The 13,200-nt window shown below is 42.6% G+C and overlaps 1 protein-coding gene across 1 annotated transcript; it reads right to left on the bottom strand.

Moving 5' to 3' along the window:
- Positions 1-1,647: 1,647 nt before the first annotated feature.
- Positions 1,648-2,654, bottom strand: LOC105038816 (early nodulin-like protein 18). Its single transcript, XM_010914721.4, has 2 exons — positions 2,343-2,654; positions 1,648-2,255 (listed from the first exon to the last, which is right to left on the bottom strand). Exons 1-2 carry the CDS (start codon positions 2,569-2,571, stop codon positions 1,795-1,797), a joined length of 690 nt encoding a protein of 229 aa, XP_010913023.1. The 5' UTR covers positions 2,572-2,654; the 3' UTR covers positions 1,648-1,794.
- Between the last annotated feature and the right edge of the window lie 10,546 nt (positions 2,655-13,200).

The raw sequence follows: 13,200 nt of genomic DNA, 5'->3' as shown, positions 1-13,200 counted from the left end.
GACCGTCATTGCTTAGTTCGTTGGATTTTTTTAAAAAACAATGACGAATAGCAAAGCCAACAATGTGTTTGTCGATTTCGCTTAAATAGAGCTGATAAACTCATTGACGGCTTCACTTAAGTGAACCCAGCACATCTATTGCCAGCTTCACTATTTCAAAATTTTTTTAAAATAATAGGAGAAACAGTGAAATAAGCAATGGGTGTGTCAGCGTGTGTAGATTTAAGTGAAACCAACACATTCATTGCCAAATTCACTATGGTCAGAGTTTTTTTAGAAAAATCCAGTGAAACAGAGACGATCACCTTTGTTTCATGCTCACGGTACCGTAGGCCGTGATTGCACTATCCGATAGCCATGGTGGTCGGCTGGTGGTTTTTCCTCTCTTCTTTTCTTTTCCTCCTCTTTATGTTTCTCTCTTAGTCGAGATTTGATAGAGGAAGTGGAGATCTTGGTAGCTCTCCGAACGTACTCGTGGCCCATCTATAGCCACAATTGGCATCTCCTCCAGCTCTCCTCCCCCTTCCTCCCTCATCCCTTCCCTTTCACACCCCCTCTTTTTCTCTCTTTTCCTCCTCCCTGATTTTCTTTTCCTCCTCCCTGATTTTCTTCTCCTTTGTATCGATTCACGTCAGTCCGATTCAGTATGAATGCATACTAATTCTATCAGCACGGATTTTGATTCCAGCATCATGGATTTTGGGAATAAGATTTAAATTGTTAATCAAATTGGGTGATTCTTTCTAAACCACTTACCTTTAATGAAAATAAAAAATTATTTTTTGAGTCAGTTATATCCATGCACTCACAATAGTTTTCCCTGCATATGTTGTTGGTACTGTAGGAAGCTTGCATGCTGCTAATGCCATTTCGGTACCAATTTATACTCTATGTAATCCACAGCATTGCGACAAACGTAGACCATCACTATGGGCACTTGCATGACGCCATCATGAAGTTGGTGGCCATGGTTGCAATAGGCTGTGCACATCGATTGCAACATGCTGACCAATGCCACTAAAATTGTCACTCATGCTCATCATGCACCGCAGTGGGATGTTAAACACTTGAATGTAACTACCACATTTTGATGTATAATGGATAGGTGAGATGGGCGGCCGCTGCAACGGAGTTCCGGAGAGGTTTAACGGCGCTGCAAAGATTAGAGGAAATCTATCTATTTCTTGATTAGCTATTCGATATCCAAGTACAAAGATTAGAGGAAAGACTTAAATGACTCAGATGAACTTAGTTACCATAAATTATTTCTAGTTTTATAGTAGTTAAGATCCATGAATTCTAAGAGGATTTATCAATCTAGCACTTCATTATTGGCAGCAAACGCAGTAAAAGCCCGATAGCCGCACCCCCTTGCATCACAGGGCGCTGTATTTGACCGTTGAAAGATAATTATCAATTTTCTTTATAAATATTTTTTATACAACTTTTTTTAAAAAAAAAAAGTCCTTCCAATAAAGACAAAGGAGAAAGCACCAGAAGACAGCTACAAGGAATCAAGAAGAAAGAAAACCAATCTCACCGGGCCAAAATCACTCCACGTCTCACCCGCTGCCATTTAAAAATTCTAAACTGGAAACAATGCCACCACCAACCAAAACAAATCCAATGTTATTAAAACGTCACTACTAATCTCGAACTCTTCATTATTATTCCTGTCTGTGGATCCAGAGCTAAAAGAAACAGAACAAAATAAAAAACTAAATTTAAATATAAATTAAGTGCAAAAAAAAAAATGGAGGACAGCTCAGGTCAACGAGGAATACCGATCCCCTTTCACACCAAGAAACCGACAAAGAACCACCAAAAAGCGACTCCCCAGACCCCGCCACCGATCACCTTCGCCGGCGAAGCCCCATTGTAGAACCTCTCCCCCTGGTCGCTGATCCCCGGGATCGTCGTCGACGACGACGACATCGGCGGTGGCGACGGGTCCTTGTACGGCGGCGGCGGTGGCTGGCTGAGCGCAGGCGGCAGCCCCAGGCCGTGCGCCACCGAGATCTGGAACGCCATCCCCTGGAAGCACTGGATCCCGTCGTCCGCGTCCGAGAAGAAGTAGCTCACCCCTTCCTCCGTCAGCGCCACCGCCACCACCGCCGGCGCAGCCCCTCCGAGGCCATTAGCGGTGGGGGCGTAGACGATGTAGTCGTCGCCGTTGTCCTCGTCGGTGCTGCATTCCCGGTACGTCGTCTCGTTCTTGGTCTGGATAACCGTCGCGTTCGCATTCGTGTGAAAAACTGCCAAACATTGTGGAAAAAATTATCTAAAAATCGGATTTTTAAGCGATCGATTTAGGACAAAAGGGGGTTGAAGGATTCTGGTACTGAGGTAATCGCCGAGATAGAATTTCTGGGATTTGGCCCAGGTGGAGTAGTCGGTCGCGGAGGAGTTGGAGGAGGAGTTGAAGAGCCAGCCGGCGGCGCCGCCGACGGTGTGGTTGGTGTAGGTCGACGGGGAGTCGGCGGCGGAGGCCCGGGGGGCGGTGGCGGAGAAGATTGCTGCCAGGGCGAGGGCGGTTACGGTCACAGCCAGCATTGGCGAGCGGTGGGCCATGAAACCCTCTCTCGCTTTCTTTCTCTGACGCGTCGGTGGGGAAGGTTAGATGTAATAAGAAGGAAGTCTGCTTTGGATTCTATCCGGTAGTGGGGGACAGTAGTTTTGTTAATTTTCTTACGAGTTTTTTAAATTCCTTACGGTCATAAAGTAGGAAAGTGATGCACGTTAACTGCAGATGGTGTAAAATATACTTCATCTTATCCGATTCATCTATATAATTATTATTTTTAATATATATTTAATATTTATAATTTTATTTTTTATTTAAAATTTTAAATAATAAAAATATTTTTATTTTTTAAAAAAATTATGATATTTTATGTATATATTATGGCATCTTGAATCCAAAAAATCATAATTTTTATTCACAAGATACCATAATATAATGCAGGATATCAAAAAATCATAATTTTTGTTCACAAGATACCATAATATAATGCAGGATATCATAATATACACAGGATATCATAATTTTTTTTTTAAAATAAAAATATTTTCATCATTCAAAATTTTTAAATAAAAAAATAAAACTGCAAGCATTAAATATACGTTGAAAAGTAATTGAACAAAAATACCTCTTCCATATTATAATATTTTGAACCATATTATGACATCCAGCATGTAGGAAGTCATAATTTGACTCAGGATGTCATAATTTTTTGGATCATATTATGACATCTGGATATAGGAAGTCATAATATGTCATAGAATGTCATAATTTTTTTTTAAAATAGAAATATTTTTATCATACAAAATTTTTAAACAAAAAAGTGATACTGTAAGTATTAAATGCACGTTGAAGCGATAGCTATATGAATCAATCACATAAAGTGATGTGCTTTATATCGAATTTTTTATACCATCTGCAATGCACAATGTATTTCTTCCTGCTCAAATAATGGGCCGGGCTCTGCCAAATAGACCACTTGAGTTATATATAATTTAGAAGAATGCGGCAAGGGTATGAGACCAAGTCTCTTTGAAGGCACCTGCCATGCGCAGCATGGTTTGAGATTGGAAAAGCACCCTTTTCCCAGTTTTTCATGTACTGCCTAATATTAGAGCTAAGCATGGGACAAACCTCAAGCCTAAGCTATATTCATTTTTAGTCGGACTTTACACTTGATCGAGGTGGTAATTAGGTTTGGTCGAATCGGATCAAGCATGAGTTGGTTTTGATATAGATCATGTTAAAGATTTGTCAGCCCAAACTTGATATATTTATTAAGCAAGATAAATTTTTTAAGTTAAATCCAATCTATTTATTAAACAGATAATCTAATCCGATCTACATAACTCATTTATCAAACATATCAAGCCATAATAAATAGATTAAATATATTAAGTAGATTTTTAATGGATTAAATAGATTTAAATGAGTTAAATGATTAAGCAGGTCAAGTTAAATAGGACAGAAATGGGTTAAGTAAGTTTTGAATGGATTAGGCAAATTTTAAATGAGCTAAATAATCTTCAACATATTAAATAGGTCAGATGATGATTGGACTTATTACACGGATCAAAATGGATTAAACAAAACAATGATCTAAATACGAATTTAATCTATTTAATGAATAGGTATAGATGGGTTGATCCATTTATCATCCAAGTCTATTTATATCAAATATAAAGCTGCTTAAAGGAAATCATTTATAGATGGAATTGATAGATCGGATCATAAATTACCATATATATATATATATATATATATATATATAGTCTGGCCTAAATGACTGCCATTTGTCACTCTTTGGTGAAATTTTTTTCCTCCAAGTTACACCTCTGTAAAGTCTTTGCGTAATTAACTATAGTCTTGGTTAAGTCCACTAATTGTTGACACTTGGTAATATTGATAACCATATTTATTATTCAGTCAAGTTAATAGCTGTAGACCATGTATAATGCTATTCTCAAAATAAACTTTTAATGTATGCTAGCCTAATCACTATTGATTGTTGCTACTATTCACAAAAACATATTAAATACACTAACCCTTATTTATATAGGTTAAACTTCTAATATACTTTTAATATATGTTATAAAAAAAAAATGAACTATTATAACACATGCTTGATGAACCATAATTCTTCATCCTATCCTTTTATCTCCTTATGCTGCTCATGAATGCATATAAAATCCAGAGCAAACTCTTTATCTCCTTCACATTAACTCAGACATCTTGATTGATAAGTAACCGTACTCTTAGTTGCCATAATATCTGCTCATCTATACACTTAATTGAATATATATATATATATATGTGTATGTGTATGTGTATATATATATATGTGTGTATTATATATATATATATATATATATATATATATATATATATATATATATATATATGTGTGTGTGTGTGTGTGTGTGTGTGTGTGTGTGTGTGTGTGTAAAGTAAGATAGTCTGGCCTAAATGACTGCCATTTGTCACTCTTTGGTAAAATTTTTTTCCTCCAAAAGTTGCACCTCTAAACTCATTGCATAATAAGCTATAGTCTTGGTTAAGTCCGCTAATTGTTGACACTTGATAATATTGATAACTACATTTATTATTCAGTCAAGTTAATAGCTGTAGACCATCTATAATGCTATTCTCAAAATAAACTTCTAATGCATGTGAGCCTAATCAATATTGATTGTTGCTACTATTCACAAAAATATATTAAATGCACTAATCTTTATTTTGTTGAAAAATATGTCCCAAAAATCAATCGTCAATCTGTTGATGGTTGAGCAACCTTGTATTGTAATTGATTTGTTAATAAATAAAATATATTTTTGATATTTTCATCACAAGTTTTCATCTTCTAATGAACTCCGTTGTTGTGATGAAGTTCTTAAGACTATTTAGATTCGATAAAGAGAAGATTTATCGATTAGTCTTTAAAACTGTTCACGACCAAATGATAGGCTGTTACAAAGATGACAGTTTCTATCGAGCATAGATCGCTGTAGGCCATATGGGTTAGTTATCCTCTTAACCAAAGATTGTGGAGATACTGGTATGGCATACAGGTGAGATGTAAGGGTACATCATCATTGAACGTGACCAACTCTAGAGCATTCTGCTGTCAAAAATTTCTCTGATGGGATATAGGTATAAGTGTCCCTTAGACCTGAGATCGCCTTAGTGACTTGCAAGCAACTCACTGTGCTTTGGTACTGGACTAACTGAATTTCTAATTCAGTAACGGAAGGCTTCTAGGCACAGTCAAGTACTTACGAAGTCAGAGTGTGATCAAGATGGGATTGACTACTCCAAGAGTTGGAGAAGAATGAGTTGCTGTATTTCAATTTAGCAAAACTTTGGCCAGGATAATCCATCAGATGGATTTGATATTTTGAAATACAATATGGACAATCTGATCAGAGTTGACAGTTGAACTCTGAGGTATCCTATGAGCATTTTGGTCAAGGAGATGAATTATATGGAAACTATATCTGCATGGATTCTAAGGATGTTGTTTTACACATTCGACCTACCCGATCGTCAGATACCATTGCTAGATGATCACTTCGATTGGTATAGAAATTTGTTCCTGTGCTACCAGCTTAGGTTCGAACCTATGAGATCACACATATTAGAGTTCACATTCCGATCGGATGGTTGATCAATGATTAAAAATCGTTCTAGAGTTAAACGATTAATACAATTGACATTTAACCTAGTGCAAGTGTTGCAAGAGGATCGATTAGCAATTCGATTGCTAATTGGCTTAATTTGATTAAGCCAATGGACTGAGATTAAGTATAATTGAATATGATTTAATTAGATTTGGTTTGGGCTTGATTGGATCAAGTCCAATTAGTTTATTGGATAAGCCAAGTGCAAGAAAAAACTAGTCCTAGTTCAATTAGGACTTGAGTCAACCTAATTTCTAATTCAATTAAAAAATTAAATCAGATTTAAATCTAATTAAATTAAATTTTTAATTTGATTAAGACCTATTTTAATTGGGTTGATTTAGTTTTGGTTTGATTTGGTTTGAGAAATCAAATTTGAACAAGTCATAGATTGAATACTAGTAAGACTAGGATTCCACCTTGCACCAACTTAGCCCCCCGCGCCCACTCTCTCTTATTTTGTGTGACAAAACTTTTTCTCTCAGGTCTTCACGCATGCCCAAAGTATTCTACTCTTTCTCTCTTACATGGTATGTGGTTGTGGACCAAGTCAAAGTAGGAATTAGTTTGGATTTCAAATTCTATGAGATAGAATTTTAGGAAACCAAAACTCTTTCCTTGTGGCACTGATTTTATCCAAATTTTTTTTGAAATTTTCATAGCTTTTATGGCACATATTGTGCACCCTTTTCTGGTGGTCCATTGCAGAAAAAGAAGGAGGGGGCACCCAAGAGTTGGGCACCCCTTGTCTTGCCCTGTTTGGATTTTCCTTGACTAGGTATTTGACCTAGACAAGGATTCTTCATATCTCATGATTTAAGATAAATTTTTTTTTGAGATTTTTATGGATTACAGAGCATTGAGAGACTTTTGGGGTGTGTGAAAATCAGGGAGAAAAAGTGTTGGGGCGTGGAGATATAATAGACACAAAACTAGATGTCTAGGTGAGAGAAAAGAGAAGAAGAGGGTCTTCTTCTAGGGTTGCTGAGTTCACATCTTTTCTTCCTCCATCTGTGAGTTTTCTGAGAGTGTCTCATATCTAAAACTCCTTCTCCTACTTCTCATCTTTGAAAGAGTTCAAATCAAAAAGAAGGAGACATCTGATCGACCATCGAAGAAGAATCAGCACAGTACTAGCATACTGTGCTGATTTTTTGGACCAGGACTTCTGATCGTGATTCGTGGGCTCATGTGGACGACTCCTAAAGACCAGACGCGTGTGCGGCTCGCAACATTATCCTCAAGCCCGGATCAGCAAAGTTAGAATGTCTAACTTGCAAGGTAATAGATATGATCTATTATATTTTACATACATTAGATGTAGTATAGAAACATGTTGATATGATCAACATGCAGTTCTTGCTCTTTATATTTTAATTTTTGATTTAATATCATATAATAATCATGTAATAGGATCTTAGATCTAGGGATTCTCTAATTTTATAAGATAAATTTTGATTTATTTTAGTCTTCCGCTGCCTGATCTTGAAAAAGTTTCAAGATCTAACCCTGAAACTCTAGATCTGGTTCCTTCAATTGATATCAGAGCTTAGGTTGTTTATTACATGATTATTTATATATACGTAGATTATTTCTTAGATTAGATCTAATTTATAATCTGATTGTTAAATCTGTAATTAAAATTTTTAGATCAATCACGAACTGTTGGTTGTCCTGCTGTAAGGTTTACCCCTTACAGTGCAAAAGTTGTCCTAGTTTGTGTAGATCTATCTTTAATCATAAATTTGTTAGATATGATATAGATTAAATTTATAATTTATTAAATTTAAAATATATTTAAATCTAAAATAAAATCTCTTTGTTAATAATTCCCGCGTAAAGAACCATCATATATTTGTTTGGAAAATTTGTACAGTTTAAAGTTGAAATTATTTCAATTACATGAATCTGTTTAGATTAGATCTAAAGTAGTTTCATGCTTATTTCACTTGCATTTTGATTATGAATCAAACATGCAACTTGGTTGGTAGAACCATATTGTAAAAATATTTTACAAATATGAAAATTATTTTCAAAAAATCGAACCCCAACCCTCAGCCCAAAATTTAATTGAGAATTAAGAAGTTGTTTGATTAGGTTCTAGAATTGTGAATTGAAGAACCTAAGACACAAATCATAATACATTGGGTTAATGGATTAGTGGGAATTAGGTCCATTAATTAGGTTAAACCTAAGGTTAGATTAAAGATGGACTTAATTAGAGAATTGACTAAATCTAATCAATTATTGTCTTAGATTAGGTCAAGGATTCTCTAGATCAATTACAATAGTTATAGTTGGTCAAGTCCATATCTTTAACGAGAACCAAATGGACTTGATTCTTGGCTAAGTGGTCTAGCACGAACTGTTAGGTTGATCTAATCGAAACTAATTAAACCAGTTGGTGTCTAAGGTAAATCAGACCGGTGGTTTTTAATTGGGAGCCTGCTTACGTGGCCATTTCTGATGGTGTCTAAGGCAAGCTTTGGCAGATCCTCCCACTGATCGAACTTACCTGACCTCCTGGTGAAATTATATTTTGATCGGATCACTTGACTATTCAAGCTGACCCATGTCAGCTAGGTAAATCAGTGTGACTGATTTAGGTGCTCCTAGACCAGCTCTTTTAATGGTCTCCCTTAAGTTGACTTGATGAAGCCAGTGGGAGGATTATGATAAGCTGGTTCATCTGACCTCCTCCTCTAAATCAATTAAATCATCTAAAATTATTAGGTCCTTAAAATGAAATAGTTATTGTTGGGTATAAAATACCCACAGCCGAAACCCTCGGCGGAATCGGCATCGGCATCAGAACAGCTCCGCCCGGACTCCTACGGGAGCCGGGCTCCTTCGCAACAGCAGAACAGCTCCGCCCGGACTCCTACGGGAGCCGGACTCTGCCACCGACAGCAGAACAGCTCCGCCCGGACTCCTACGGGAGCCGGGCTCCGCCTCCGACATCAACTGCTGCACAGCTCCGCCCGGACTCCTACGGGAGCCAGGCCCCGCTCTCGGTATGAATTGCCGGTAAGCTCCGTCCGGACTCCTACGGGAGTCGGACTTCACTTCTAACTTTGATTGCAGCACAGCTCCGCCCAGACTCCTACGGGAGTCGGACTCCGCCGACAGTAGAACAGCTCCGCCCGGACTCCTACGGGAGCCGGGCTCCGCCTCCGACATCAACTGCTGCACAGCTCCACCCAGACTCCTACGGAAGCCAGGCCCCGCTCTCGGTATGAATTGCCGGTAAGCTCCGTCCGGACTCCTACGGGAGCCGGACTTCACCTCTAACTTGGACTGCTGGTAAGCTCCGTCCGGACTCCTACGGGAGCCGGACTTCACCTCTAACTTTGATTGCAGCACAGCTCCGCCCGGACTCCTACGGGAGCCGGACTCCGCCGCCGACAGCAGAACAGCTCCGCCCGGACTCCTACGGGAGCCGGGCTCCGCCGCCGACAGCAGAACAGCTCCGCCCGGACTCCTACGGGAGCCGGGCTCCGCCATCGACAGCAGAACAGCTCCGCCCGGACTCCTACGGGAGCCGGGCTCCGCCATCGACAGCAGAACAGCTCCGCCCGGACCCCTACGGGAGCCGGGCTCCGCCTCCGACATCAACTGCTGCACAGCTCCGCCCGGACTCCTACGGGAGCCAGGCCCCGCTCTCGGTATGAATTGCCGGTAAGCTCCGTCCGGACTCCTACGGGAGCCGGATTTCACCTCTAACTTGGACTGTTGGTAAGCTCCGTCCGGACTCCTACGGGAGCCGGACTTCACCTCTAACTTCGATTGCAGAGTGCTCCGCCCGGACTCCTACGGGAGCCGGGTTCCGCTTTCAGTATCCACTGCGGGTAAGCTCCGTCGGGACTCCTACGGGAGCCGGACTCCACCTACAACCCCAACCGAAAGGAGGACCCTTCTCGGACTTCTACAGAGGCCGGACTCCTACCGCTGCCGAGCCTCGATCAACAGATCCGCGCCCCTTGGCAGATCACAATAACAACCATGATCCTGTTCCACTTCCTGTAGCGGATTCCGCGCGGCTCCATCACCCCCTGCGGCGGACCCGGCCACGATTCTGCTCCGCTCCCTGCGGCAGGTGCTGCACGATCCCACTACTCGCTGACAACTAGCGGCAACGGACGCCGCTCCACTATCTGCAACAGGCTCTACGTGGCAGGCTATGACAATAGCCACGAGTCTACCCCACTACCCTTCGCAATAAATTCTCCTGACCATGGGCGGCCACTACCAGACGGTTAAAATGTCGCCATCAATCCGTTGCCCCCTCCGCCTATTAAAGGGGGACCCAGATACGTTATTCTCTAAGCTCATTTCCTATCTCAAAACTCTGCTAAATTCTCCGTTCGAGCACTCCATTCTTGTTGAGGCAGAGAACTGACTTGAGCGTCGGAGGGTCTTGCCGGAGCAACCCCACCTCCGATTTAGACTTCCCTTGCAGGTCCCGGCGGCGACCGCGGCTTCTCCGACTCCAGCTTCTCCGGCGCAAGCAGATTTTTGCACCAACAGGATTGGCGCTAGAGGAAGGGTCGTGTGTCTTCGCAGCACCCTTGTTCTTGAAGGAGCGCTCAACGGATCCGCTTCCGGCCATCTTTTCCGGCGCCCAATTCTCCTTCCCTCATCTGATGCCCTCTCACGAGGTCTCTGCACAACTACCTCCGGCTATGGTCGCCGACAAAGGGTGTGACCGGATGACCGGTCTCCTCCGGATTTCGTCAACGTCATCTCGGGGGAATCCCGGCGGGAGGCAATCAGCACATCAGCTGCATCCCTCAAGCAGCAAAAAGTTGAAGAACCCATCGCCTTCACTGAAGAAGACGCCCAGGGAGTCCAATTCCCTCATGACGACGCGGTCGTAGTTTCCTTGAACATAGCAAATTACGACGTCCGTCGCATTCTCGTCGACAACGGGAGTTCGGCCGACATCTTGTTCTACAATGCCTTTTCAAGAATGGCCACTCTTGGCGGTCATCTAAGGCCGATTTGCTCCCCCTTAATAGGGTTTACCAGTGACGCCGTTCCGACGGAGGGAATGATAGCTCTAATTGTGACCGCGGGTCAGCATCCAAAGCAGTCCAGAGCCCTGGTGAATTTCCTGGTGGTAAAGGCGCCGTCTGCCTACAATGCGATTCTTGGCCGACCCGGCCTCAATGCCCTCAGAGCTGTTGTTTCAACCTACCATTTGAAATTGAAGTTCCCCACCAACCAGGGGATCGGAGAGGTCCAGGGAGACCAAGCACTGGCCAGGCATTGCTACAATATTGCCTTGCAAAGAAGCGATCAAGCGGACCCCTGCCCGGTCGATGGATTGGATACCCGCGATGACCTCGCTGAAGAGAGGGGCGGACCAATTGAAGATCTAATACCAATCCCTCTGAATGATGGGAACACAGAGCATGTGGTGTTAATTGGCTCCAACCTGGGAGAGGAGGTGCGGACGCATCTTATGGATTTCCTCCGAAGGAATGCGGACGTTTTCGCATGGGTCCCGACGGATATGCCGGGGATCGACACAGAAGTCATGGAACATCATCTGGCGGTCGACCCTAAACATCGGCCGACAAAAGAAAAAATCCGGAGTCATGCCCCGGAGAGGCAGAAGGCAATAGCCGAGGAAGTGGATAAGCTTCTCAAGGCCGGATTTATCAAGGAAGTCAATTATCCTGAGTGGATCTCCAATGTTGTCTTGGTCAAGAAAGCAAACGGCAAGTGGAGGATGTCTATCGACTTCAAAAAGCTGAATAAGGCTTGCCCAAAGGACAGCTACCCCCTTCCCAGGATCGACCAACTGGTGGACGCTACCTCGGGCCATGAGCTTCTCACTTTTATGGACGCGTTCTCCGGCTATAACCAGATTAGAATGGCATTGGAAGATGAAGAAAAGACAGCTTTTATCACTAATCGCGGCCTTTACTGCTACAGGGTTATGCCGTTCGGCCTCAAGAACGCGGGCGCAACTTATCAGCGACTGGTGAACAAAATCTTCAAGGAGCAGATCGGCCGAAACATGGAGGTTTACGTGGACGATATGCTCATGAAAAGCAGGTCTTTCGGAAATCATGTCGACGACCTCGAGGAAACCTTTGGCGCTCTTCGAAAGTACAGAATGAAGCTGAACCCGACCAAATGCGCCTTTGGGGTAACCTCAGGAAAGTTCCTGGGCTTCATGGTATCGGGGCGCGGGATTGAGGCCAATCCGGAGAAAATTCGCGCCATCCAAAATATGACCGCCCCAAGGTCGATCAAGGAGGTTCAGTGCCTCACGGGGAGGATTGCGGCCCTTAATCGCTTTGTCGCGAGGTCGGCCGAACGATGTTTGCCCTTCTTTCAAACCCTCAAGCAGCCGAAGAACTTCTGTTGGACCTCTGAATGCCAACAGGCATTCGAAGAATTAAAATGCTACCTTAGCTCACCCCCACTGCTGGCGAAGCCCGAACCCGAGGAGGAATTATTTTTGTACCTGGCAGTCTCTCCCACAGCCCTCGCAGCCGTCCTTGTCAAAGAAGAAATGAAAGTCCAGCGGCCGGTCTACTACATCAGCCGTGCGCTAAGGGACGCCGAGACCAGGTATACTAAATTAGAAAAACTGACCTACGTCTTGTTGATTGCAGCTCGGAGACTCCGACCTTACTTTCAAGGGCACACGGTGACACTACTCACCGATCAACCGATCAAGGCAGTTTTGCACCGAGCTGATACCTCTGGAAGAATGGCAAAATGGGCAATCGAGCTCACAGAATTCGACATCAACTACAAACCTAGACCAGCAATAAAGGCCCAAATATTGGCAGATTTCATAGTAGAATGCACCATCCCCGAGGAGGCCGAACCTGAGCAAGGCAAAGTTGATGACCTGAAGGCTCGACCGAACTCCCCCAACGAAGAAGTCAGCCCCTCCGATTACTTTTGGACCCTCCATGTGGACGGATCTTCCAACATGGCAGGTGCAGGTGCGGGACTAATCTTGGTTAGTCCGGAGGGAGT

The sequence above is a fragment of the Elaeis guineensis genome, chromosome 1 (assembly GCF_000442705.2).
Source record: "Elaeis guineensis isolate ETL-2024a chromosome 1, EG11, whole genome shotgun sequence".
Classification (NCBI taxonomy): domain Eukaryota; kingdom Viridiplantae; phylum Streptophyta; class Magnoliopsida; order Arecales; family Arecaceae; genus Elaeis; species Elaeis guineensis.
The sequence above is the reverse complement of the archived record's forward strand: the minus strand, read 5'-3'. Positions and strand labels throughout refer to the sequence as shown.

Coding starts and splice junctions, on each gene's coding strand:
- LOC105038816 (XM_010914721.4), bottom strand. CDS start 2,571: ATGGCCCACCGCTCGCCAATGCTGGCTGTGACCGTAACCGCCCTCGCC. Junction 2,256..2,342: donor CTATCTCGGCGATTACCTCA/GTACCAGAATCC, acceptor AATGTTTGGCAG/TTTTTCACACGAATGCGAAC.